The sequence below is a fragment of the Maylandia zebra genome, linkage group LG3, assembly GCF_041146795.1.
Source record: "Maylandia zebra isolate NMK-2024a linkage group LG3, Mzebra_GT3a, whole genome shotgun sequence".
Classification (NCBI taxonomy): Eukaryota; Metazoa; Chordata; class Actinopteri; order Cichliformes; family Cichlidae; genus Maylandia; species Maylandia zebra.
The window spans coordinates 12,902,179-12,916,181 of record NC_135169.1 but is presented as its reverse complement, the minus strand read 5'-3'; the positions used below and the strand labels follow the sequence as shown (position 1 = coordinate 12,916,181).

Sequence of the window (14,003 nt, the reverse complement as noted above, 5' to 3'; positions counted from 1 at the left end):
AATGTAATCAGTGACTTCTCTTAAGCAAAGTCACTCCACTCATATATTATTATTATGGGTTCAAAAGTGGCCAGCAAATGAGCCCATAATAAACTATTCCATAAATACCGTAATCTCTTATTTGTTTTACTCATGTCACTTGTCCGCTTCAGCTGAATCTACTACAGCATTCTCAAAGAAACAAACATTAGCAATACACATTGACTGTGGTCAGACGGAGGTCAGACACAGGTCAACAGATTCTAGAGGTGCCATAAAACACCATAAAGTCAACACTCGCTGTGGAAACAGTAACACTGGTCTCATCACAGTATGTCTCAAACCATATTAATTTCTCCATCAACATATGCCTGTAACTACAGTTTTCTTCACACATAAACCCAGAAATCTTGTAGTAGAGAAACATTAGCCAGTATTCCTATAAATCACATGATCAAACACATGAAGAACCGTAATGCTGTAAAAACGAAAATGCAAATGTTAGCGCTTGCGCAGGCGTATGCATACTTTGTCACAGATATCTCTGTGAACACACAAGCTAGTGAATGACGCACACATAGTAAATTCACAGACACAGAAAATGGCATTTAAAATGTTAAATCATCACGCAACCTCGAGTGTTGCTGTCATCTTTCTGCTCCTGTAAAGGGAAGCACACACAGACTCATCTGCACCCCTGCCAGGCGGGGGTCAACTTCACACAGTCGTGTTACATCAGTAAAGTCTTGTCAGCTTTTGTCAGCTTTTACCAGTCAGTCAGTTTGTTTTCCTTTCACTCACTCATTCATGCATTCATTCTTTCTTTCTTTGCTGATAGTGGAACCTATCGTCGCATTTAGTTTCCACTCTCAGCAAAATGACGTCATTTCAAAAAGAAAAAGAAGAACTTTAGTTTGGATTACATCGCTGAATCCTTTTGGACTGGGACTGTCATTTAATAATTGTCCCAAATAAGTGGCTTTCTCCAGAGTCCATTTAAATGTGGAGAACTCACTTGGCACAATTTTCTCGACGACGTGTAGCGCTTTTAATTCCCGACGTGCAGATCTGCTTAAAGAACAGAGATTATCAAACAAAACTTTCAGTGCACTGTGAAAGTATCAAAATAAAAAGGCCTTGTTAAGTCATGACACAAGCTCCTCATCTCAGGAGGGTAAATCATACCATTAGCATGGTTTATCATACCATCATACTAATCGGCAGGCTCAACTTCACAACAAAAGAAAAATCATCAGCTAGATTCACTCCAAATCAACCATCAGCTGCACAACACACAACATAATCCTAATGTCTTATTAGCTATGAGTTTAATTACCAGGTCTGTGCTCTTCACTCATTTAGGCCACAGATCTATTTTATTCAATTTTCCTTTTCCCTTCATCATAAAACATGTGACATGCTGTCATGCACTTCACAAAACAGTCTGTTCTGACGTATTCAGAGTTGTGTATCTAAATACAGGATTCACTCGCACATCAAAGCAGGAAACTCAGTGTTTTAGAGTCTCCACTCAACACACAACAACTCCAACACATCTCATTCACTCATACTAGAATTCAGTCACCTTTCATTAATCTAAAACCGATCAACTAATTTGCATATCAGCTATTAACCCACTAAGTTGACAGGACGACAGAAAAGCATGTTCAAAATAGTATCACAAAAGACAATTTCCCTCATACAGTAAATTACATGTGCTGCCTCAATCAAGCAGGAAGCTTCTCCCAATTTACCATTTTAACAACTAAATTTATTGTCTGATCACTGGTTGGTCAAACCAGGATCTTTTTTCCCACAAAAGTTAAACTGTTGTCCTCCAACCTGGAGAGTCAATTTTTTGCATTGGATAAATTCAGTATTTAATAACAAGTGTCTGCTAAATTGACACTATTTTAACACTGATGAAAGATAACAAGCTAATTTTCATTACATGTGTTTGTGTTATTAGGCAGGTCTAATGCATGTCTGTGGAGCTGCATCTCCAGCAGAGCATGTTCTTAAAGCTGCCTTTCCTACACACTTCTCTGCTATTATTTAATCATTTCTTAACTAATGTGCTATGAGTCTTCATGAGTCATTTTGTGTTTGGAATTGTTAGTAGGGTTAATGCATGTTCTGCTTGTGTGTGTGTGATTTTGTATATGTTTCTATTTTCGCAATGTTTCAGACTCCGTCTCAATTTTCCAACTTAAGCAGTCAGTTTTCTTTTCCCCAGGTTTGCTAACCCAAATTTTGATTTCCCACATTAAATAATTCCTATGTGTTCTCACCTAGTCTTCTCACTCTGTTGTCCTCTCCCACTTCAACAGTCCAACAGCCGGCAGTTCTCCTTCAGCTTTGTCCTGTGTCCCACTGTCTCTTCTTGCCATTTTACTCCACAGGTGGCAAATGTCAAACTCCAACTGTTCAGTTCTCCTCAAACGTTTTCTTCACATGCACAGTGAAGTCACAGCCACTCTCACTATTGTCCTCTGATGCGGTTGACTTCGTGCTAGTGGCTGAAGTGCTGCTGCTGCTGCCTTCCTGGGCGACTTCTTAGCAGCTGCTGCCGGTTTCTTGGCTTTGGCCGCGGCGGGCGTCTTAGCTTTGGTCTCAGTAACCCTGTTCATCTTGAAGGATCCGGAGGCCCCGGTGCCCTTGGTCTGCACCAGAGTGCCCTTCGCCACCAGACTCTTGATGGCGGTCTTGACACGGGCCTTGTTCTTGTCCACATTGTAGCCTCCGGCAGCCAGAGCCTTCTTGAGAGCGGCCACGGCTTTCACAATCAGCTCGCCCACGCTGAGGCTGACCTTCTTGGGCTTGGAAGTCATCGTCTTCTTCTTCTTGGCCTGAACCTCGGTGCAGGGCGTGTTTATGATGGAGCCTTTCCCACCACAGCGCTGGCACGTTGAACGCATCATGAAGGGTCCATTTCTTTCATGTCGCTAGCCAGCATGCTAGCTGCATGTGGCTTGCCCGAGTCACTCAGTCCTTTTTGAGCATTTCAACATGCTGCCACCGCCATCTTGCTCGCCCCTCCGTGGAATTCATCCAATCAGACAGGAAGATGGGTTTGCTTTCTTCTGCTGCTGCTGTTTATCCACATTGCTGCTGCTTTGCTGGGACTTTTTGTGCTCAGGACTTGCTGCTGTCTCTTTATCATGGAGCTGCATTCCTTATCTTCAGGGAGGAGTGAGCTCGCTTGTGAGGTTGAGAAACACATGGCACTGTAAATAAGTCAGCCAGAAACTTGGCCTGCATGTTTCCAATGATGTTAAACTATAACTTTCTTCCGACCGCTGCATGTGGAAAATTGATTCAGGTCTGCTTTTCACCTGAAAGTGACAAACTAAGACATTTCATTATTATCATCACTGCTTAATCAACACACATCTCTCTCTCTCTCTCTCTGTCTGTGTTTGTGTGAACAATCCTTTCTTAAAAGCAGAAAATGACATTGTAGTTGTTTTTCGGCTGATCAACACAAAACCTTTTTCCTATGATTATTTCTCTTCGTCTACAATGTAGTAATTTGTCTCTTTTTCACTCTTTTTTTTTTCTTCACAATAGCTGGTGGTCTGCAAAATCACCGCTCTCACTCACAATCAGAGGCAATCACTTTTGCACAGTGCACAAAAACACTGTGATGTCAGACACATTCACACTCACTTTTTCATCTGCATAAATAAACCATATGGCTGGAGATATGTGCCATGGTGATCCATAAGCATGATCACCAGTTTATTTAATTATTTTTAATCCAACAAAACAAATAAACAAAAACATGATGCTGATGCTACACACACACGAGTCAAGGTGCAGAAAAACTGCTCATGGAAACGCTGCACACTCTCTGTTTCCCTCTCTTTGAGTAGTTCTCAGACAGCTCTTGATCTGATAATGTGTAGCTTGCTCATCAGCTCAAAAAACAAAAACAAAACTGCAACGCGACATCACACAGTAGTTGCATGCTCTGCCCACAGTGGCAAAGTCTTACACTTACATATTCAACACAGCTTCTCCATCATGTATTTTTAGATGTTTCATACAGGGTTGAGCATATTAGTTGTTTTCACAGGTGTGCTGTATATCTCAACAATGGTTCATAATAAGACGACAGTCTTCCACACAGGTCAAGTGCCTCTATGCACTTCATTAGTTTAAATATTTACCTATATCACTTCACCTCACATGTCATCGTACTGAATTTAAGCAACCACAAGTTTAATGTAGGTTACTTTTAACAACTATCCACCTCAGTGGTTTGGCACACAGGCTGTTAACATTTTGTGTCAGGAAGGGGTGGGGGGAAAGCCACCCACCAGAGCACAGCTGCTGATGTGGGCTGGCCTTTTCCACACACTCTTCAAGGCTGGTGTGTTTTCTGAAAACTTCTAACATTTTAATCTCTTCCATTTTTAAGCCTGCGATTAACCGCACGGCTCAGGTCCGCGTGAAACCCGCGCGCTCGCGTGAACCCGCGCAGCTGTGGAGCCGTCGCTCCCTCTCTTTTTTACATAAATACTTTGTGCTGCCAGGAGCAAAGTCCAGCACAAACGTCTGTCTCCCTCCGACTCACTCTTGGTTGCTTAGAAACCCATGATAACAACAACAGTCGGTGTCACAGACCACATGTTCTGCTCCGCACACACCCACACAACAACAACAACGACGACGACGACAACAAAAACAACACAAAATAGGCCTACTGTCCAGCACAGTCTGGACCCCGCGGAACTTCTCAACGCCCCACAAAGTGGCGGAGAACTCACCTCTAGCCACACAAAGTAGCGAGGAACCTCTTGCTCCACAAAGTAGCAAGGAACCCGGGTATCGCTCCACAAAGTAGCGAACTTCTCAACGCCTCACACAGTGGCGGAGACTGCACAACGACACGGTTATAGAGTCGGCCTCTTCTCAACGCCTCACACAGTGGCGGAGACTGCACAACGACACGGTTATAGAGTCGGCCTCTTTAAACTTACTTGGCGTTGCTTAGAGTGTAATATCAGCCCGAATCCCGCCGACCGTCATTCATCGAGGAGAAAAGACAGACCGCGAATCCACAGGAACTTCCTGGCTGACGTCAGTCTTTCAGCGTGCCTCTCCTCCCCTCGGTGAATGCGATTCCAGGGCTCCGGCATCGAAGGACCAATTAATGATAGGTTTGTAGCATAAACCTATTCGCTGGAACGTTAAGACAATATAATTACACTGCAAGCAAGACACAAGTAGGCAAACTTCTTCATGGTACTCGTGCACGGGAGAGAACCAGACAAACGCCGTTCCTTCGCTTGACCCCAGTAGCTCTCGTCCGTCCTCCCGTAACACTGTCCTTTTATTGAGGTTACATGAATATGCATAGGTTCATTAACATACGACGTCTACATACAAACAAAGAGTACCTTGCCTGTGTGTGTGTGTGTGTGTGTGTGTGTGTGTGTGGTTGCTGATCAAAGGGTTAAACATCCTTGGTCAGGAAGAGGGTAGCCTCCCCCTCACCCTAGATGGTTCATCCTAGATAACACGGTGAGGAAGTCCTGCAGTTCATCTAAACAAAGAGCACTTAGACTAGAACAGATGTAGCTACGTTAATCCTACCATAAAACAATAAGACACGGTATGACCTCTCATGCTCCCAAAGTGCTGTCTAATACACACAAAGTTTGCAGACTATCAAGGATCAAAACCTCTACCAATCTACAACTAATTACAAAACTCTAAGCATATATAAGTAAATATTTCTAAGCATAAATGACAATCAACAATACAAATCTAACAACGAGTACCATGCAAAAGATGTGGATGTGCTGCAGAACACAGAGAAAGGTGTTCGTACTGGGTAAACACAGATTTTTATTTCTTTTGTAATTTTTTTTTGCAGATGGCCTTTTCTTGCCAAAATGTATGTCTAAATGCATGAAACAAACTTTTAATTTCAAGAAAATATATTTTATAGGGGCATTAGCAGACAGAAGCATCTGAGTCTTCTGCATTAAGCAATTTGTTTCTTTCAGTTCATGGAGAAAGGAAACTGAAATACGCATCGGAATATTTTCAATTCAAAACACACATCTGTTAATCCTGTTGTCTAAAAGGATTCTCTCAATATTAACATTAAGTGTTGACAAGTCTTAGAATGTGACAACCGTTGTGTTATTTCTCATTTCTCAGTCTTATTCTCAGCAACCACTTAATGACAAAAAATAAAGATATCATATTGTATGAAATGGGTTGTTTATTTACATTTGCTTTGTATGAAATGTATATCATTGACAGAAGTTTTACTGTATGCACATACATACTCAATGTGCATGTAGGTGTGTTGGTATTTACGATCATGTGCTGCGTGCTTGGCTGCCTCTCGGTGTCCAGTGTTTGGCTTGTTTGGCTCTATGAGAGAAGATTTCTCTGGCTGGAATGTGTGTGAGAGAGACTGCCAGAGACACCCCTCATTAGAGCACAATACTGTACAGTCTGGAGTGCTGACACGAAGCCTGCACAGATCCATTTACAGGAACTCAGGCCTGATGGAATCGTACTAAAAATGACTCTATATATACATATATACATGTATATGTAAACAAATATTAATATTATTAATTGTTTTTGTTTCTATAATGGTTAATCCACCTGTTGGTGAAATCTCTTTAATTAAAATCATATTTTTAATGCTAAAATTATTACTGTTATGTATGAATTTTCAAATGGACTGTTCTACAAAAAAGCAGAAAGAATAGTAAAGCACATCACTATTTTGGATTAAGAAACCTAGTTAAAGTTATTTACTTCCATTCCTGAACAGAAAAATTGGTTCTAGTTGTTGAATATTGTGCTCGACTAATTTCCTGACTTCTCATAAGTGTGCCGGCTCAAATGTGGGTATTGAAAATGCGGACTCAGTTTGTTATTTGTATATACTCCATAAGGTTTAATTTTAAACAAGCTTTTGACAAGTTTCTAAAATATTTCTACTGTAATTATGTTTCATTTTCACTTCCTCTAAACTAAAAAATAATTTGCATTTGCAAGAAAAACTTATTGAAGCAAGCTTTCATGACCACGAAGCCTACAGCAGTACAAGCACTAAATCCATCTTAAAGACTCCAGATCTGTATCATTGTGTGTCATATCATCTACACACTGATGTAACCTCCTGCATGAGTAATAAAACACCCCGAAAACATTTTATCTTTCAGTTCAATATTTAACTTGTTTTGAGTTTTTCTTAGTAATGGAAAAACTGTCATATTTCACGTCACTGATCTGTTTTTCAGTTGTTAACCCTTTACACACTGACGTACAGAAAGTATACAACTGCTTCTAACGATTGTGAATGCATGCATGAATACCTCTCATGCATACTTCATGGACACAGAACACTTATGGAAGTTCAGCAGTGAATGCCTCCTTATGGGATCTATGGGAATTTGGCTTCAAGTGCAAAAAAAAAAACTGTTTCTCCACAGTTGGAGCAGCAGGGCAGAATGCTCTGGCTCTCCAACTGCTGAGACAGAGAAGCACACCTTAACCACGTCATCACTGAAAACTCCATGCACAGAAACTAAAAAAAGGCTTGCACTGAATTGTGTAGTGAAAGTCTTTGCTTACAATAATCTTGGGGATTGTGAAACTTTAAAGTGCTCGTCAGCTGCGAAAGACATACTTTTATAAGAAACTGGTTACACCACAAAATTACAGCTACTAAAAAAAAGTAATCTGTTATATTACAGCATTACATAATGAGAGAAGTAACTCCTTAGAGTGACAGATTTAGAAATTGTCATGGGGGCATAAAGTTTTATACTATAAACTGTATTTTCAAAAGAATACATTTGAGTCGAGTTGATATTGGTAGCCCCGCCTTGGTAGCCCCGCCTCCATCCTTTAATTGGAAGAAGCTTCTTGGTTTTGCTCACAGTGAGACGTTAGCTAAAAGCTAACAGTGAGGGCTTCAGAAATGTAGCACTACATCGTTCTCCTCCTCCACAGCTCTCGTCATCAGTGCTATGCAGAGGTGCAGGTGCTTCATAGTGTTGAGTTCCCAGGTAAATAATGAAATACTTGCACAATGTGACTGCCATCCTCTCGACTGTGTTCCCCGTCCACCTCACTGACACAACTGCAGCATTGATAATTTAACCATGCATCTAAAAGTCAGAAGGACTTGGAAATGATGAACAAGGATCTCAACAATTCTTACACTTTCTTAAATATCTTACCTCACAATAATACATCAAATTACTGAGAGGGAACTGTACTCAGAAAAAAAATGCATATCTTGTGGTGAGCAGGCCTCTCAGCTGAAATGCAAACAGTGCAGATATCTAGAGGCGTGCTTGAAAGATCACTACATGCAGATGAGGCCTTTGCTCCGCCTGTAAAAAGGCCAACAGAGAGAATCCCGTGTGTATCAGTGGTTGCGAAATGTGGTGTTGTTGCCGTGGTGGGAGTGATTGTGGGTCTGGGTGAGGGGAAGACATGTTTACACAGATGAGTGAGTGTATTCTGAGTGAGGCCTGTTGATGCAGGTGTTTGCTTGTTTGGGTGCTGAGGTCGTGCACCGATGATGAGTATAAAGTATATTTTGTGTGTGCTTCTAAAGTACGTTCCACCTGTCTGTGACTATGCAGCAGTGCTTACTCTGCAGGCTTACTGACATTTCAGAAATGAGTTATTTCATTATTTGTGTGTGTAAGAGACTGTGTTGAGTGCTTTTGACAATGGAAAGTCATAAGTGATGAGTTTTCAGTGAACAGTTACTGTTTGTGAAAATGTGCTAAAAGTTTTTGCTGATAATTTTTCCTTAAGTTCTGTATATTTAAGTCTGTGAAGCAGTTCTGTGCATGTTTGTGTGTGTGTGTGTGTGTGTGTGTGTGTGTGTGTGTGTGTGTGTGTGTGTGGGTGTGTGTGTTTGTAACACTCATTTTCCACCGCAAGAGGCTGCAGCTTTGCCCTTTGTTCTAAGTAGTGCTAAAGGCACTTCCGAATGAGTGTTAATTTCTTCAAGCACTCTCAACAGAAGGCGTTTGTATTGTGTGTTAGCAAGTTCAAGTAAATAAGACACAATCTGCAGTGTTTGTGCTTAGGTTACAAATGTATTGTACTTTGCTGGGCGTAGATGAGTGGAGTTTTTTTCCACTTCCAGGGCCCAAGACTGCATGTCTGTGGACATGAGTTTAAATAAACTGTGCTCTGATGTTAACAGTGGATAGTGTTTAGTGTTTCTGCTTTTCACACCAACTCACAAGATTCTACAGTGGTTTTTATTGTAGTTTACATTTCCTCATATGGAGGAAGGCCTGTTGCCTCATGATGGAGGCAGATTTGTAAGAAAAGCCGGAATATTTTTTATTTTTTAATATATAAGGCGGGTTTGCACTACGCTGTGTGTGGCTACATGAAGATAACAATAACTCTGGAAATGAAAAGGTTTTTTTTTTACCTGTTTTCATAGACAAACACATAAGTCAATATGCAACAGCAACAATAACCAACCTACATATGAATGCAAATTATTCAAGCAAACCTTTTTACCCACTTTGACATGTGAGAGAAACTGGTCTAGACCACGTTTCACACTTATATCTCAACAACTGTTTTCTCTCCTGCCTCTTCCTTTCATACTTATGTGACTTGTAATCAATGCTGCATCATATAAAAACTTTTATGCATTAACAGAAGAATTATGTGTTTCTGTATCAAATTGTATGTTTTTTTTATTAATGGGCTAAAGCATCAGAAACCAGTCACCTCGATACTCTTCTGGTTCTAGGTGGTGGCTGGACAGACCCAGAACTGGCTGACTTTGAGCTGTTGGTGATCATGAGTGCCACGGTTGAGCCAACCTCCGCCACATGCCAGGTTCGAACATCCTACCTTCCCGACGAGATCCTCTGGGGCTACGAGTTCCCCCCTGTCGTCTCCCTGTCCACGTCAGGAAAATACGTGGCTGATTTTGCCTTTTTTGACAAAGTGGCAAAAACCAAAACTCCACCCCTTTTCAAGCAGGGCCTGCCACCAGACGTGCAGTCGCAGGGGTCCCGTCAACGTAAGGGCAAGGAAGACGGAACGGACTTGGAAAAGATGAGACTGGAGGAGAGCTACAGGGGGGAGGAGAAGGGCCGCCAGAGAGGGCGTATTCGGGACAGCAGCCCACTGAGTGTTCGAATTAGTAATGTGTGAAAGGGAGTGAAAGAAGAGGTTCTGAAAGTTGATGTGAAACCAAGATCAGGCAAAGATAGGAACAAAGAAGAAGCGACCACATTCTCATGAAGAAGCCTAAACTGCCAATGCATGAGTTATTCTAAAGTACGTGGCAGGAAACTGAACACCTGGGTGTTAAGACTGCGCATGAAAACCAGACACACTCTTTAACCACAAGGCTGTATACCAGAACAAACAAAGAAGATGTTTACAGCCTTTCAGAGTTCGAATATCAAGTTACAAACCTGACTTATACAAATCGACAGCATGCTAAAAGATTTTGTATTTTCAATGATGTCAACAAATTAGTGTCTACACCGTATTTTTTAGAGAAAATTGAACGAGATGAGCCATGAACTTTAAAGCAAGTTCAATATACCCTCAGCATCTTTCCATTGTCTAGATTCACTTACCCTAATAATGGCAGTCAAGTGGTCACATGAAGCTGGTTATCAACTTGCTAAATTAACCCAGGGTTTCTCCTACATGTCCATTTGAAAGGCAACAATAATACAGGCTGAATGTAACACAGCTGCTGCAGAGAAATCAGCAGTGTCAGTGTGTGTGTGTGTGTGTGTGTGTGCGTGTGTGTGTGTGTTGGGGGTGGGAGGGTCCTGAACAGTGGTTTAATATTAAAATGCATGTATGTATGTATGAATGCATGTGAGTGCTTTGGTCAGTAAGACTGGAAAAGAAGAGATGATATATTAATAAAGTTTAGCCTATTTGAATCCAGGAAAGAAAGCCAGCAGAAAAGGCCAACTCTGTGAATTAAAAGACTTATCAATATCAAAGCTCTGTCATTAAGACACAGGAGAATGATGCTCATCAGGGAAAAAAGAGATTTTAGACAGTATAAAAAAAACCTTTAGACCCTCCTACTGTCTGAGCAGAATCTTTCTACTGTCTGCGGAATCTTCCAGGAATGGTGACGCTATTTTCTGGAGAACTGATTGGTCAGCGAATTAGGTTTGCAGCACCGGACACTAAAAAGAAGTCATGCATTACTCATTACTTTTCTTAAAAGTAATTCAGTACATTACTTAATTGCCAAACAGAATATCACAGTAAAGCATGCAATAGACACGTTGGTCAAAGTGTCAATTTCATGCTTTTCCTTTTCCGAAGCAGTAAATGGACATGCATGCAAAGGTTGCATTACTAGCAGAGGGAGATAATAAATTTGCTGGCAAAGCTTTGGTGTGATATCAGGTTGAAAGTTATTCATTATACTGCTGAGATTACTTATTGTTACTCCATGAAATGACCTGAAAAGCAGTGTCCCATAATTACCATTTAAGGATATAAATCTGAGTCTACAGTCCCACACATCAACACAAATCAATATCCCAATGAGGACACACACACACGATCATTTATTTCGTTTTTACTTATGAAAACAAAGCAGATGAAAGATGAAAACCAGAGACTTCAAAGTCGTCGCCACAGTGATTCTACTTTAGAAACATGAACAGGTAGAAACAGAGGCTTCAGTCTTACTTCTCAGCAGTTTGTTATCTGTTAAAGTTCAGGGTCTGGCTGCTGGGCTGGGGTCAGCTTCACTCTGCTTTATCATCACTCTGGCTCTTGGCTAGCTTAGTGTTAGCATGCTGCCTGTGCAGATGGTTGTAAAGAGCTGAAGTTGTGTTAGTAACATAATGCAGCCGTTTCTTTCCCAGAAGCTGTTTGCACTTTACCATCACTTTTTTCTTCTTCCTCCAGCACACAAACTGAAATCAGCTGATTATAGCACATGTGTGTAAGAAGAAGACAAAACTTTTGTTCCATGTTTTTTCTTTGGATCCACCTCCCTTACTTTTGCAATGAAAGCAACAACATAAATATACATACAACAAATGTTAACTGTAATGCAATTATTGGATTACAGTAATGCATTAAATTACTGCGTTATTGAAAAAACTAAAAACACTGGATTTTCATGTAAGAAATGAACCACCTACATCATACAGAAAACCCAAGATTAACCTGGATAAGATGAAATCTTACTTTGTAGCACAGTCCTCAGGGCAGCAGATAAAAAATCAATCTGTAACAAAAATCATCAAAGTTAAGGATTATTTAGGATTTTTAAAAACATTTTATCTAAGAAGAAAAATGCTGAGGCAATTCTGGCTTGAGAGTAGTTTTGCAGTGAAGCTGAAGGTTGGATGTGTTGATTCACAGTACTGGTTTTGCTTTTTTGTAAAAATAAATAAATACCTGCAACAGGTAACGAGAACTGGAACTGTAGTATTTTAATGAGGGATTTTAAAGGGCAGTACCAACATCACTACGTGAAAAATGAGCTCTTTTATCCAGACGTCTCATTGTGTTCGTTGGAGTACATATATGTTTAGTAATGTTACTAAAAGCATTTTAACATAAACAAAAGGTGGCATTTTATACAGACAGAGTAACTGAACTAACTCTAATACTTAATGCACTGTATTAATATGATTTAAACCATGTGGAGTTTTGAGTGTGAGCGAGTTTTTTTACACCTTCAAACTGTTATCGAGTGAGTGTGATAATACTTTCTGTGTGTGGATGTTGAATGCGGATGTTAAATGTGAACTGTTTTAAATATTCTTTACAGTATGCTTTGTGTAGTCCCACAGAAGTCTTGAATCACTGTGCTTTTAAAATAATCTTTTAATGCTGTTATGTCATGATAACAAGTTAGCCTGAGATAACAAAGGTCGTTTTCTTGTGGTAATGACTATTTTTTATACCAAGAAAAAAAAGGTTGTTTACTCTTTGCTTATTAGACAACATGAGCTTCAAGCAAACTACAGGAGGACATTTCTTTTGGCTGTTTTGAATATGCTTATTAAAATACAGAGGAGTGTAAATTGTTGATAATGCGTTATTATTTCTGTAAAGATCTATTTTCCTCTTGGTTTTCTATCAGGAATCATGACGCCACTTTTCATGTATCGTTAATCCATAAAGGCGACTAATCATAAAATAAATTGAATTAAGACACATGAATGGGTTTATTCTGTCAACCCTAGTTTTCCATCTCATCAAAACAGAAAGTAAAATTGTGTGTTTATCCTTGCACTCAGATAAGCAGAGGTGTTATTTTCACCCCTATGGTGAATCATTTTTGCGGCTTTGTGGTGCAACAGGAACATCAGACAAACAGCGGCTTGTGTTTTCCACTCTTTTATCATTACTCATTCCTACGAGCGGAAATTATTCTTTATAAGCGCTTTACAATTGGTTTACAAATGTTGTGGCAATTCTTTCTGATACAGACAAGTGAGTTATTAAAGTTATTCTAAAATAACAGCATTAAAAAATTCACAGCATCACAGCCTTTCTTGGCTTCTGTACACTTATGTACAGTATGTATAAATATTTTATCTATATTTCTTGTTTCTGTATGTCTTTGACATCTTGTGTAAAGCTTTGTGTTATTGTGGCAGATTAACAGAGTTATGATAAAAGTTTACGGGGACTCACTGACTTTGACACAATAAGTTCAAATATTTTATTTACTTTTTCAGGAACCCAGTTTTATAAAGAATACATGCAAAAAGATAGTTATAGCAAAAAAATTCCTTTATTTTGTATTTTCTCCCCCACATTAAATGACCAGCAGAGATAAAATACTAATATGGATTCCTTCGCTGTTGAAGAACATGAAAAATATTCAGAATAAGTAAAAACACTTAAGTACAAGTCTCTGATTAAAGGCTTCCTGTATAAGCTGTATATGTATATGGTTCGCTTGTAATTCTGGAAGCTCATTGGTCTAACTGCTAATACACTTTCAAGTGTGTCTTTAAATAATAAATGTTTTATTTACAACA

At 39.8% G+C, this 14,003-nt stretch overlaps 1 protein-coding gene across 2 annotated transcripts in view; it reads left to right on the top strand.

Moving 5' to 3' along the window:
- The window catches only part of LOC101477345 (ATP-sensitive inward rectifier potassium channel 10), a 34,869-nt gene extending 20,866 nt beyond the window's left edge, over positions 1-14,003 (top strand). For both annotated transcript variants that reach the window (XM_004570659.5, XM_004570660.6), the window contains exon 6: positions 9,755-14,003. In XM_004570659.5, the coding sequence (XP_004570716.3) occupies positions 9,755-10,164 (410 nt within the window). In that variant the 3' untranslated portion in view covers positions 10,165-14,003. The remainder of the gene's footprint in view (positions 1-9,754) is intronic.